General features: G+C 41.1%; 1 protein-coding gene across 1 annotated transcript in view; it reads right to left on the bottom strand.

The window, feature by feature from the left end:
- Positions 1-7,439, bottom strand: part of cep89 (centrosomal protein 89) — a 118,597-nt gene extending 111,158 nt beyond the window's left edge. Inside the window, exon 1 of the mRNA XM_080186909.1 lies at positions 7,330-7,439. Within this exon, the coding sequence (XP_080043035.1) occupies positions 7,330-7,368 (39 nt within the window). The 5' untranslated portion in view covers positions 7,369-7,439. The remainder of the gene's footprint in view (positions 1-7,329) is intronic.
- Between the last annotated feature and the right edge of the window lie 7,636 nt (positions 7,440-15,075).

Genomic DNA, 15,075 nt, shown 5'->3' with positions numbered 1-15,075 from the left:
ACCTCCATATGGCCTCTTTCACCTGCAAATTTAACAACCATGCCTTTATTCCGTTCATATAAATTATAAAAAGATGAGGCCCCAGCACAGACCCCTACAGGATTTTACATGTCATATCTTGCCAATCAGAAAGTGACACATTTATGCATACTGTTTCCTGCCAGCCATTCTTTATCCATGCTTAACCCCAAGTTGCTGAGCTTTCATTTTTCCCAATAACCTTTGACACGGCACCTCATCAGATACGTTCTGAAAACTGCAGCACATCTACAGGCTCTCCTTTATCCACACTCCTTCAAAGAGCTCCAATAAATTGGTTAAACAAGATTTCCCTTTCACAAAACCATGCTGACTTTTCCCAGTTAGTTTCAGTTTCTCTAAGTGCACAGCAGTAACCTCCTCAATGATCGATTCAAACAGCTTTCCCATGACAGACATCAAACTACTGACCTACAGTTTCCTGCTTTCCGCCTTTCTCCCTTCTTGAATAGAAGGCTTATCTTGCTACTTTCCAGTCTAATGAAACTTTTCCAGAATCTGGTGAATTTTGGAAAATTAATACCAACACATTTACAGCCTCTACAGCCACCTAGGATGAAGTACATTAGGACCTGGATACTTGCCAGCTTGCAACTCCATCACTTCTTTAGTTAACTACTGAAAGGGAGATCCGTAGAACAGCAGCGTGACCTCTGCACAGTGGGCAGGGCAAGGATGTAGATCCTGAATCTACCCAAGCCAGAAAGGAGATCAAACCCAGTTCTGTTGGTACCAACTTAATCCAGACTGGCTGACCAGCCAATTGGCTCCCCAAGAAGTCAGAATTGTTGAAGGAACATGCAGTTCTACATGCATGTTGTAGTCCAGACCTATCACTAGTGAAGCTAGAGACTCTAATTTCCTTCCCATCATACAGCTGACCAGGAATATCTCCCACTTTCACTGCCTACTATTGGCGTATGTTGAAAGACTTGCAGTTTAACGCTCAACCTGATTGACCGTGTTATGAATGCTCCTTCCTTAGCTATGAAGTCCTGGAGTGGGACTTGAAACCAAAGCTTCTGGTTCAGAGACAGGGGCCCAGCCTACTGCACCACAAGACCTACTTATAGCAACTCCTAAGAAAAAATCCAGTTTCAAGCACACGTGAAAACATTATTGATGCACCAAGTCAATCAAGCATTGTCCTTGTAGCATAAACAGCACGTAAAAACATACAAGCTCAACTCATGGAAATTAACAAATTCCCATGTAATTATTAACAATAACAAACTACTATTTAGAGAATGGTACTGGTTGGAATATCAACTAAGAATCATTAAAAGGAGGTCACTCTGCATTAAAATAGTAATCAATATTCAGCCCACATTTTAAAGCCAAACATTAAAAATTCATGTGCAGAGCACAAAGGCATGAGCATGCTTCATCACTCCTGCCTACCTGTGTCTGCTCCTTAGACTCTCTAGTCAGTTTTACCCACAGCTACTTTCCTGCTCACCTCCTCTTGTAGCTCTAATCCAATTTAGAGAAACTACTAGAAAAGATGCACCAGTTTCCAAGCACTGAAGGAAAAGGACACAAATGGCAGAGATTATCTTAATGTTTGAATGGAGACAGCTCTTCAAAGTTAAGAAAAGATGGAGGAGGTAATTTGTTTCAGTTAGCTTTTCTTCCACAGAATAATATAATCTATGTATCAGGGAACTAATTATTTTGAATGACACCAGATTTTGTTTTCTTCCAGCATTCTAGGTCTGACTCATTCTGTATGAACTGCTTTCTGACATTAGCTTTGAACTTTGTCTTTTTTCAGTTGTAGAGGATTAACTTTTTTCAAAGTATTTTCTATATTTCAATAAAGTCCCATTTCTTTCACCTCCCTTAAGTTTGAACTATCTAAGTGTTTCTAAGCTTTCCTGCCCACCAACTAGGGATCAGCCTTGTGGCCCTTTTCTGTACTACCTCCAAGAATTGCATGTTTCCTTTGTCATTCAGTGAGCAACTTGGGTTGCACAGCACGACTGCCACACACTCATACTCAATTGATTTGGCAATATAGTTCAGCATTCTGTCTGCCGTTAATTGCTGATTTGTATTATCTAAAAATAATCAGCCTTAGGCTTATTGTAACTCCTTCACCTCTTTATCCTCTTACCCAATTAAAGAACTAATCTCAATAATTTTGAATTCAACATGCTAACATAGTTGCACTTATTTGCAATGAATTTCAGCCACTTCAGTTCTACCCACTTTCAAATACTATCTAGGTCTGTATGTAATTCCTTAGCTGCTGCACAAGACTCTTGTGTCTAAACCTCACTGATGGCCCAAATAATTACTTCAGTGTTTGTAACATAATACAAATATTCTGTAAAACAAAGGATTTTGAGAATTCGGCAAAATTTTAAAGTTCTGGAAAAATAAAACTAAAAAGGCATAAATCTAGTGTCATCTAGTGGAGAAGAATCCTTTTTATAAAGTTTATTTATTAGTCACAAGTAGGCTTACATTAACACTGCAATGAAGTTACTGTGAAAATCCCCTAGTCGCCACATTCCGGCGCCTGTTCAGGTACATTGAGGGAGAATTTAGCCTGGCCAATACATCAAACCAGCACCTTTCGAACTGTGGAAGGAAACCGGAGCACCCGGAGGAAACCCACACAGACAGGGGGAGAACGTGCAAACTCCACACACAGTGACCCAAGCCAGGAATTGAACCCAGGTCCCTGGCGCTGTGAGGCAGCAGTGTTACACAGTGCCATCGTGCTGCCCTCAGAACAAGGTCAGAACGTTCCAGCCATTCACGCTGGCAAGGTCTTCCAGCTCCACTGATGGCACACCCCCGCCATGAGTTTCCTGGCATTGAGGGATGCCTTCAGCAGGAAATCCCATTGGCAGTGCCAGGACCAGACGATCCCACTGCCGGGCAATGGCAGACTGCCTCCACTGCCAAGAAATAAACAGTGGGTTGCACCGAAATCTCACCCAAGATTTCTCAATTATTACGGTTGAAATGTTATCGCAATGAAATAACTAACAGGAAAGGATAAAAGCAAAATACTACAGATGCTGGGAATCTTAAATAAAAACAAAGTGCTGGAAATGCCCAGCGTGTCTGAGTAGCATCTGTGGAGAGATGATGTTTTGAGTGAAATATGGAGTCATATTTGATCTGAAATGTCTACTCTGGTTCTCTCTCCACAGATACCGCCAAACAGGAAAGGATCTTGGAGGTGAATGGATTCATAACCTAGTACTTCTATAAAGAATTAAGCACTAGCTAACTGTAGAATCAGATCATTGGGAAACGAATATCCAGCAATGATAGTGCCTGTCAATTTTGAAATAATCCCCTCAATTTATCAAAGATAAACCTCATAAACACACTATGCTAAGCTGAATTGAAGGTATAAAAACCACGCTTTCCCCCAGAAAAAATGCAGATTTCTAGAAAGAAAAGATAGCTCAAAGGTTGTAAAGAACTTTCAAAGCTAAGCTGCAAAATGCAAAGATTAAGAGTTTAATCAAACATGAAACTTGTAAATTATTTCACTAATAACTTAAGTCTCAATATATGGAGAAAAAGTAAAGTAACAATGTACTGCACAGACAGATAACATGCATGCAGATCAGAAAAGCTAGGACAACCCAACAAACAAAGAACGAAGGCGAGTACCAACAAGGTGACAATAATCAGTGATGATGATTCATCAAGAACATCTTGAAATGAGTTAGGCATCCCAGATGAAAGCAATGTTACTGTAGTCATTCTACTAAAAAAAATACATGTGCATTATGTTCTTGTCTCAAAGTAATAACTGAATGTTGAAATAAGTCAGTTACATGTTAAATATAAAGTGCACAATTAACTGTATTGCAACTGTAGACATTAAATTAACATGGCTATTCAATTCTGTCAGTAAGCAAAATTCCAGTTAAGGCTGAGATATTCTGGCACATGTAAAGTCCAAATATTTATTGTAAGTCTCAGTGCTTCAATGATTATAATAGCGCTGTTATAATCAATGTTGTTCCACAAAAGTGATAGTTGATGCATCCGCATCCAATTTCATTCACGATGGTTGGCATGTAGTGGTACATTGCTTTCCAGCTGAAATTGATTTGGGTTGTGGAACTGCTAATAGTTTGGATAGGGAAAATAATAAAGGTGAGTCAGTCTTGTATCCTGTAAATCTCAGGCATGAATGGTAAATATCATATCTAATTCTTTTCAATAGAAGTGTCAGAAAAGGGAAAATGTTCACCAAACATCTTGCATTAATGTTTTGTACAAATTTTATGTATTTGACTATTATTAATATTGCGCCTACCTAACTGTCACTCATTAGCTCATCCCACTAATCTCTAATTCAGAGACTTCACTAAGTGCAGAGAAAATAATAACTTTCATTTCCTAAGCAATCATTATTCAGAGAAATACCTCAGAAGTCAAAATACTACAGATATTGGAATTATGAAGTAAACTCAAAATGCTGGAAGAACTCAGCAGGTCTGGCAGCATCTATAGAGAGAGACAAACAAAGTTAATATTTCACATCCATAACACTCGTACAAATGTTAACAGTTTCTCTGCTGAGCTTTTGCAGCCTTTTCTATTTTAATTCAGTATTTATACGATGGGGAGGTAAAGCAAAGATGAAAGGAAGTGGATAGAATGAGGAGACAAAAGCATGTACAAAAGACAGGATTTTTTTTTGAAAACAAAAGTGTGTTAAGCTAGCAGGGCAGAGAGTGAAAGTTTTGGTGGGTGGAGGTGTTGAAGCCACCATTGGTGCAGCAGGAACAAGAGGTGCTCTAGCATTAGAAAGCTGGAGAAATAAACAGAGAGAAAGGAAGACACAAAGACACAAAAAAAAATTACAATAAGGAAAAGAGCAAAGAGCAAGAGTAACTATAACACAATAAGGGAGACAGTGAAAGTAGTAAACAGGAAGAGAACAAAAATCTTACAGGAAGAGATAGAAAACTATAAAGGAGAAAGTAACACAAATGTAGAGAGAGCACAGAACATAACTTCCCCACCCAACCACCAAATATCTTGACAGTACAATTTATCTGGCAACTCCAAAATGAATCCACATACTGCACTGATTGACAAGCAGCATCAAGAGAACCAGTCTGATCTAAGCCTCAAATTCCCAATGGCTGCAATGATGGAGAAACAAGGTAATTAGGTAGCTCTTTTAAGCCTCTCAAGCTTTTCTCTCTCTCTTTCACCATCTGATATTTCACACCAATGCATTCTAATTTGCAATCCGCACTCTTCCCTCCAGCAATGACATTAATAACGCAGCCCTTCCCAGGGCCTTCTGGCTCTACACACAGCCCAGTTCTCTGGGGGAAGTTTGCTCAGGCAAAAGGAGTCAGTTTTGTGTCTGTGCAAGGAATCCCATCTGAGCTTCCGCACCCCATTATCCACTGATCCATTTTTCTTGTATTTGTAGCTCTTTATTCCCAACCCTGTTGAGAAGACCATCACTGTTTTATGATGGAAAGGCCTAGCTGCCGGAGGACACTTGCTAACTGACTCCCATCTCCTTCCAGACAATAGCTCCAATACCAAACCCAAACTGTTATTCTCTGCCCCTCAATCCCTATTACATTGTCCCACCTGTCCCAGGGTATTGGCAGCAATCTTGCATTGGCAGAAGATACAGTTTTAAAATAGAGGGGCTGCTCAACTCAGGGCTAATGTGGGCCAGCAAGCACAGAAGTAATGGATGAACAGTATCTGGTGAGCATTAGAACACAGGCATCAGGACTTTTGATGACACCATGTTTCTGAAGGGTAGAACATGGGAGACCAACCAGGAGTGCATTGAATAGTCAAATCTAGAGGTAATAACGGCATTGTTGAGGATTTTAAACAGCAGATGAGGTGGAGCAGGGAGGGGGGACATTACATGGATAAAAATAGGCTTTTCTGGTGATAGTTCAGATGTGTGGTCAGAAGCTCATTTTAAAATCAAATATGCCATCAAGGTTGCAAACAGCCTAGTTCAGCATCAGGCAGTTGACAGGGAGAAGAATAAAACTGCCTGCTAGGGATGAAGAGCAGGAACCAATACTTAAATGGAATAAATTTCTATTTTTTGTCAGATGGATCAGACGATTTAACGACAGTGGAATGGTTGAAAGTGGCAGTGAGGTAGAGTTGGGTATCATCAATACACAGGTGAAAACTTTTAGGCAGTGTTTTCTGGTGATACTACCAGGGTGCAGCACGTAAATACAAAATAGGAGGGAGCCAAGGAGAGATGTTTGGGTGACAGTGTGGGAGCAAGTGGTTCTTTGGCTACAATTAGATAGACAAATATGGAAACAAGTGGGTACCCTCATATCCTGTTGAAAGGTGGTGTGGTCAACCATGTCAAAGGTTGGTGACAGATTGAGAAACACAAGACAAGATAGTTAACCTTTGTCACAGTAACAATGATTTTGTTAACCTATTTCACACAATGAAAACCACATTGGAGGGATTCAAACATGGAGTTCTGCGAAAGATGATCATGGATTTGGGAAGCAACAGCATCTCAAGTACTTTAGAGAGAAAAGAGAGATTGGAGATAATTTTTACAAAGAAGGGGCAAGAGATTTTTTTTTCCTGTGGAGCAGTGATGCTAGCAGATTTAAATTAATTCTCAGCATCAAATGAGTGGCACATTGGTTAGTACTGCTGCCTCACAGCACCAGGGACCCAGGTTCAACTCCCAGTTTGTGCAGACTCTGCACAGTGACTCATTCTCATGTCTGCATGGGTTTCCTCCAGGTGCTCCAGTTTCCTCCCACAGTCCAAAAAATATAATGCTGGTTAGATGCATTGGCTATGCTAGATTCTCCCTCAGTGTATCCAAAAAAAGGAAGAGTGTGTGGCAAATAGGGGATTTTCACAGCAGCAACGTTGCAATTGTGACACCAATAAGTAAATTTTAAACTCACTCTGACCCAACTCCATTTTACAGCGAACATGTTCCCCTGTTGTGTTACTAAGTTGAGTTTTCTTTGTTCCAAAATAATCTTAAAATCATGTAGCACTAGTAATTCTTATAAAGACAAAGAAAGTATTACTTCTTTGAAAAAAAAAACCACGTTGGTTGCCGCCTCGAATTTTCTGTTCTTGTTATAAAGAATGCTAAGTGAGTGAAACTATAAATGATTGAATATAAAAAAAAATCCGACAGCAACCAATTTTATCATTTTCCGCAGCGACTGTTAAGTTTAGGATAGAGTTATTGGCAGCGACGTTGTCATGAGACGTGTCCATTATGTGAAGCTCAGTGTGGAGAAGAAATAAGATCCCACTTACAAACGCCATTTTATCCTTCCTGCCAACCCTGAATGGCATTTTAACTTGCTGTTGGAACCCCCGGGGCTGCTCCGCTGTAACCCCCTCCAATAAACAACACAGACCGCTGAATCAGCACTTCCCAGAGACGCTCTGCGCCCGCAGCTACCCTGCAACAAAACCCCATCCCATTGGGTGGGGGACCACCACCCATCCAATCGCAGCCGGCGCTGATTGCCTTAGCAACAGCGACCGTTGTAAATCCTGGTCTGTGATTGGAGAAGGAGAAAGGTCCCCGCCCACTCTTCAGCCTGACTGGTCTCTGTTCGGGCGGCTCCCGAGCCAATGCTCATGTCTGATTGGCGGTTTCTCCTGTCACTCATCTCCCCCCTTCCGACTCTATTGTCTTTCTGGCTCCTTGGACTGAGGAGCAGAGAGCTTTGTCAACGTGTTTGGAATCTTCTGTTCTCAAGGATCACAGAACTGTACAGCACAGGAACAGGCTCTCTGGCCCACCATGTTGTGCTCAACATGACGCCAAGTTAAACTAATCCGTTCTACCTGCTCTGGGTCGACGTCCCTCTGTTGTGTTACAGTGGTTGGCACTGCTGCATTGCAGCACCAGGGACCCGGGTTTGATTCCCAGTTTGGGTCACTATCTGTGCTAAGTTTGCACATTCTCTCCGTGTTTAAGTGGGTTTCCTCGCACAGACCAAAAGACCACGTGCAGGTTAGGTCCATTGGCCACATTAAATTCTCCCTCGGTGTGCCCAAACAGGCGCCAGAGTGAGACGACTAGGAGATTTTCACAGTAACTTCATTGCAGTGTTAATGTAAGCCTACTTGTGACACTAGTAAATAAATTTAAACTCTATTTCTTGCTTATTCATGTGCTTACTAAAAAGCCCCTTAAACACTCCTATCGTATCTACCATCCCCGGCAGTGCATTCCAGACACCTACCACTCCCCTTGTAAAAAAAAACTTGCCCCGTTATCTCCATTGAACTTTTCCCCTCTCACCTGAAGTGCATGCCCCCTAGTATTACTTCAATGCTGGGAAAAAGATTCTGACTTCAATCCTATCTATGCTTCTCATAATTTTATAGACTTCCATCAGTTCTCCCCTCAGCCTCCACAACTCCAGAGAAAACAACCCTAGTATATCCAGCCTCTTCTTATAGCTCATACCCTCCAATCCAGGCAGGGTCCTGGTAAACTTCTACATGCTCTCCAAAGCTTCCACATCCTGTAACGTGGTGACCAGAATTGAATGAAAACCCCTAAGTGCAGTCTAACCAAAGTTTTATAAAGCTGCAACGGTATGTTATGATTGTTGTTAAGGTATTAGTAAATCGCTTGAATAAGTTTAGAGGAGTCAGTTGAATTTGATTGGGAAGGTGATGGCCTAGTGCTATTACCACAAGACTATTAATCCAGAAACTCAGCTAATGTTCTGGGGACCCAGTTTTGAATCCCGCCATAGCAGATGGTGGATTTTCAGAAGGCGTTTGACAAGGTACCTCACAAGAGGTTATTGCAGAAGGTAAGGGGGCATGGAGTTGGGGGTAGGGTGTTAGCGTGGATAGGTGATTGGTTGTCAAATAGGAGGCAGAGAGTGGGGGTTAATGGGTGCTATTCGGATTGGCGGTTGGTGACTAGTGGAGTGCCCCAGGGGTCGGTGCTGGGGCCTCAGCTATTTACCATTTATTTAGATGATCTGGAGGAGGGAACCAAGTGTATGGTGTCGAAATTTGCTGATGACACCAAGATTGGTGGAACGGCAAATTGCGCGGAGGGTGTGGAGAGTCTGCAGAAGGATCTAGATAGGCTGGGCGAATGAGCCAGGAAATGGCAAATGGAATTTAATGTTGGCAAGTGCGAGGTGGTCCACTTTGGTAGGAATAATGGTAGGAAGGACTATTACTTACGTGGCGAAAAACTGCAGCAGGCAACGGTGCAGAGGAACCTCGGGGTCCTTGTGCATGAGTCGCAAAAACCCAGCCTGCAGGTGCAGCAGGTGGTCAGGAAGGCTAATGGGATGCTGACCTTCATAGCGAGGGGGATTGAATATAAAAGTAGGGAGGTCTTGCTGCAGCTGTATAGGGCATTGGTGAGGCAATAGCTGGAGTACTGTGTGCAGTTTGGTCGCCGCACTTACGCAAGGATATTTTGGCCTTGGAGGGAGTGCAGACGAGGTTTACTAGGCTGATACCGGAGTTGAGGGGGTTGAGCTATGAGGAGAGGCTGAATAAACTAGGCTTGTACTCATTAGAGTTTAGAAGAATGAGGGGAGATCTCATTGAGACATATAAGATGATGAATGGGATGGATAGGATAGAGATGGAGAGACTCTTCCCGCTCAGAAAGGACAGTAGGACTAGGGGGCACTGCCTCAAGATAAAGTGGGGGGGCGGTTTAGAACGGAGTTGAGGAGGAACTTCTTCACTCAAAGGGTGGTGAATCTCTGGAATTGTCTGCCCGTTGAAGTGGTGGAGGCTGCCTTGCTAAATATTTTTAAGATGCGGGTTGATGGGTTTTTGATAAGCGAGGGGATTAAGGGTTATGGGGAGAGGGCAGGAATGTGGAACTGAGCCACGACAGATCAGCCATGATCTTATTGAATGGCGGGGCAGGCTCGAAGGGCTAGATGGCCTACTCCTGCTCCTATTTCTTATGAATTTGAATTCAATAAAAAAAATCTGGAATTAAGAATCAATTGATGCCCATAAAACCATTGTTGAAAAAACCCATCTGATTCATTAATGTCCTTTCGAGAAGGAAATCTGCCATCCTTACCTGGTTTGGCCCACATATGATTCCAGAGTCACGACAATATGGTTGACTCTCAACTGCCCTCTGACATGCCCTAGCAAGCCACTCAGTTGTATTTGATTTGGCATATTATTGTCACGTGTTGGTACATAGTGAAAAGTATTGTTTTTTGTGACCAATACTGACAAAGCATACCGTTCATTGCATTCATAAAGGAGAAGGAAAGGAGAGAGTGCAGAATGTAGTGTTACAGTCGTAGCTGGGGTGGGGGAAAGGGGAGAAAGATCAGCTCAACATAAGGTAGGTCCATTCAAAAATCTGATGGCAGCAGGAAGAAGTTTTTCTTGATTCTGTTGGTATGTTATGTCAGATTTCTGTTTCTTTTTCCCAATGGAAAAAGATGGAACAGAGAATGTCTGGGGTGCATGAGGTCCTTGATATGCTGGCTGTTTGTATCAGCTGTTCAAGAAGGCAGCTGACCACCATCTCCTCAAGGGCAACTAGGGATGGGCAACAAATGCTGGCCAGCTAGCGACACCCTTGTTCCACAAATGAATTTAAAAAAAGTCAAGATAGACTATGAAGAACGACTTACAGGTAACCCAGAAGGGACATCCAGAAAAGATCTGGAAGTGAAAGATACCCTTCAAACTTATCGAAAAACCTTAAAATGGAACTTCAGTATTACTGGTGCCAGCATAACTGATTTCTTTTTTAACTGGGATTTTATAGTTTGAATTATTTTTTCCCTTATGGAAATGTGAAAATTATTGTGTGGGAATGATAACACAAGTGATAATTTTACAACAGTTTTACAAAGGTCTTCAACTGCTCTTACCCGTTGTGCCTGTAGTCACACAAGAGTAACTTCTGCCACTCCCCTCCACATGGTCTGTATCACTATTGGTGCACAGGTCATATGACAATATGTGGATAGATGTATATTCTACAGTGAACAAACATCCTGAATGAGATGCAGAGAGGGGTGGTGATAGCTGACCCGATGATCACTGAGACCACAAACCTGGGAGGGGATGAATAGGATAGGAAGAAAATGGACAAAATTTGTTCCCATTAGGGATGCTGGGTGGGAAGGGGTGACAAGAGATGGTAATTGCTCCATATATTAATAAAGAGGGAAGCAACTAGTAAAATACATAAGCATGGAAAGAAACCTGCAAGAAAAATCAAGATCAACACAAAAAAACTTCTATGATTGCTTTAGGCAAAAGTAGGTGGTCAGAAATATTCAAAAACTGATGATGGTGTTGCTGTCAATGATAAGTTGACTAATTACATTGTGTAAGTGTTTGCAACAGAGGAAGTGACCTGCATGCCACACATCCCAAGAAAAAGGTGAGAACATTGCAGATGCCCTAACTACAATTCTACAAAGCTCCAGGAACCATTCTTTGAGGTTAGAAAATGGTGTATATTACTCTGCTTTTTAAAAAAGATGAGAGAGGGAAAACAGGGGATTATGAACTAGTTAACCTAACATCTGTTGGTGGGAAATCACAAGAGTCTATTAATAAGGATTAAGTGTCTCAACAGCTTGAACTTTCTCAGCTGATCATAGAAAGGCAGCATAATTTGCTGAAGGTAGGTCATGCCTGACAAATCCAGTTTTTTGGAGAGATTTTTAAAGTAATTAATAGGGACATATCTATGGATCTTACTTACAAAGACTTCTAGAAGGCATTTGATAAAGTCCCTGATGAGAGATTGTTAGCTAAAGGTCAGAACTCATAGAATTGAAAACATGTTATTGATTGGTCAGAAAATTGGTTAATAAATAGGCAGGTACTGTAAATGGGAGGATGTGATTCATGATGTCCTGCAAGGGTCTGTGTTGGAGCCTCAGCTATTCATTACATTTGTTAATGACTTAGATAATACAATAGACAGTCACACTACCAAATTTCATTTATTTGATTTGATTTGTCATAGTCACATGTCCTGTGAAAGGAATTGTTTCTTGTGCACTTGACAGGCAAAACATACCGTTCATGGAGTGCATAGGGGAAAAGGAAAGGATAGGCTACAGAATATCATTTTGCAGTTACAGATAGGATGAAGGGAAATATCAGCTTAATATATGATAGGACCATTCAAAATTCTGATGGCAGCAACGAAGAAGGTGTTCTTTAGTCAGTTGGTAGGTGTTTTCAGACTTATATGTTTTTCTGATGGAAGAAGATGGAAGAGAGTATGTCCAGGGTACATGGGGTCCTTGATTATGCTGCCTCCTTTCCCAAGGCAGAGGGAAGTGTAGACAGAGTCAATGGATGGGAGGCTGGTTTGCAAGATGAACTGGGCAACCCTTTGTAATTTCTTGTAGTTTTGTCAGAACAGGAGCTTTACTAAGCTGTGATTCATCTGGAAAGGATGCTTTCTATGGTGCATCTGTAAAAATTGGTGAGTGTCGTAGTGGACAAACCAAATTTCTTTAGCCTACTGACAAAGTAGAGGGGTTCTTAACTATAGCATTGATGTGGAGGGACCAGAGCAGATTGTTGGTGATCTGAACACCTAGAAACTCGAAGCTCTTGACCATCTCCACTTCATCCCTGTTGATATAGACAGGGAGATGTCCTTCACTATGTTTCCTGAAGTGATGACTATCTCCAACATTTTACTGACATTGAGGGAGAGATTATTGTCATCTCACCATTTCACTAGATTCTCTATCTCCTTCCTGTGCTCTGTCTCATCATTGTTTGAGATCTGTTCCACTACAGTGGTGTCATCAGCAAATTTGAAAATGAAGTTGGAGTGGAATTTAGCCACACAGTCATAAAGGCAAAAGGAGTATAGTAAGGGGCTGAGGGCACAGCTTCCGGGACACCAGTGTTGAAGATAATTGTGGAGGAGGTGTCATTACCTATCCTTATCAATTGTGGTCTGCGGGTTAGGAAGCTGAGGATCCAGTCAAAGGACAGAGCAACTGGGCCAAGGCACAGAGTTTAGAGATGAATTTTTTTAGGATAACAGTGTTGAAGGCTGAGCTGTAGTCAACAATTAAGAGTTTGGCATAAGTGCCCTTGTTATCCAGGTGTTCAAGATTGAGTGTAGGCCAGGGAGATGGCATCTGCTGTGAATAGGAATAAAGTAACAGTAATGAAGCAGGGAGAAAAATGGGAGTTAAATTCAACTGATTTTGTTACCTACGTAACTATTGGAATACTCTACATCTTGAAAATGATAAACTGAAATCTGTTACTTCGAGAAAACAAAATAAAAGCTTTTGTGATATCACTGGGAGAGAGAATATCATTGCTGATGCACTGTTAAGGATGAGAAAGAACTGATGTGGACCTTATTTGCAAACACTTTGAGTTTTATTTCATGTTAATGCATGTTTCTAATGTTTGTAATTTTAGATTAGGTAGAACTGATAAGATGTAACTGAGAAATGGAATTCTCTCTCAATTATGATGCTTCAGTTCTAAAACATGGCAGGATGTGTTAGAAAGTTGGAATGAAAAGTAAAGACTTGAATAAAAAAAGAAACTGATCGGAATTTAGCTGCGTTGAGCACTTGAAATGCAGATGAGCCTAGTGGCAGAATGAAACTAATACTTTGCTTAACAAAGTGAGGTCCAGCAGTCTAGGAGCAGAGTTCCCTGAGGATCAAGCTGCACCAGCCCCCATAAGTTCTAAACTAGAATTAAGGTTCCCAAAAGAAAGCTACAGGCCCTGTGAGCTAATTATTTGCAGGATTTGGTTCAGTGTTAAAACCTATTGGATGTTGTTTTGGGGAAGGTGTATTTGCTGAGTTTAGGAAAGTAAATTTAGGTGGATAATTTATGTATAATATCTGGGTAACCATCATTGTAGTTAATTGTAAATGTTGTTCTTTATTTTTGCCTTTCTTGTTATGTTTTAAAGTTTACTAAACATGTTATTATTCAAATAATTTACAATCCTTTCCTCACCGAGTTTCAACTCTTTTCTCACATTTTTTCCCAATTGCAAAAATGAATAGTTAAGAACCTGCATTCAAAGTTTCCCTTCTGGGATTTGGGCTGTACTCACATTGAACAGCAGCAGGGTTCATAACTCAAGTGACGTTGGTGCCAAACAAATGATTATCTCCTACAAAAGAAAATCTAACTATGTCCCTTTGATAGTTGATGATATTATCATCACTGAATCCCCCACTATCAACATCTTGGGGTCACCATTGACCAGAATCTTAATTGGACTTGCCACATGAATACTGTTACTACAAGAGCAGGAATGATGGTGAATTACTTGTCTCCTGACTTCACGAAGTCTGTCCATCATCTATAAGACACAAGTTAAGAGTGTGATGGAATACTCTCCACTTGCTGAATGAATGCAACTCCAGTAACATTCAAGGAACTCAACATCATCCAGGACAAAACTATTTGCTTGATAATACCACTTCCACTACCTTAGCTATTTACTCTCTTCACCATCAGCACCATGACAACCATGTGTATCATCTAGAGGATGTACTGCAACAACTTATCAAGGCTCCTTTGACAGTCCATTTCACTACTATCTAGGACACAAGGCAAAAGGTGCAAGGGAGCACCATTACGTGAATGTTCCCCTATCATGAACCCAGCTGAGGTTATCTGTGAGGGAATCACAACTTGGAACACTGGTTCATGGTGTATAATTATGTTTTGGAAATGGTGTGAGGAGTGACGTGAAAAACCTGTGAGAAATTAACCAGTGCAAACGTAGTATAGCACTTATTAAAGACTATATATTACAATAAAGAGATACATACACGCAAACAGGACCAAAATAATCTACAACGGTTCCATATAGGAACTACTAAACACACCCTCACAGTTTTTACTTTACAAATTATCCTTTTTTATCCAAGGTATATTTAAGGGATCTGAACTCTTTCAGGACTCTTTCAGGTTGTGCCCTCAAGTTCTAGTCTCTCCCACTGGTGGAAACATCCTCCCCATGTCCACTCTATCTAGGCCTCTCAATATTCTGTAAGTTTC

This window comes from Carcharhinus amblyrhynchos, chromosome 4, assembly GCF_965287045.1.
Source record: "Carcharhinus amblyrhynchos chromosome 4, sCarAmb.v2.hapA, whole genome shotgun sequence".
NCBI lineage: Eukaryota > Metazoa > Chordata > Chondrichthyes > Carcharhiniformes > Carcharhinidae > Carcharhinus > Carcharhinus amblyrhynchos.
Note: the sequence above shows the minus strand (reverse complement) of the source record. Positions and strands in the feature narration are given on the sequence as shown.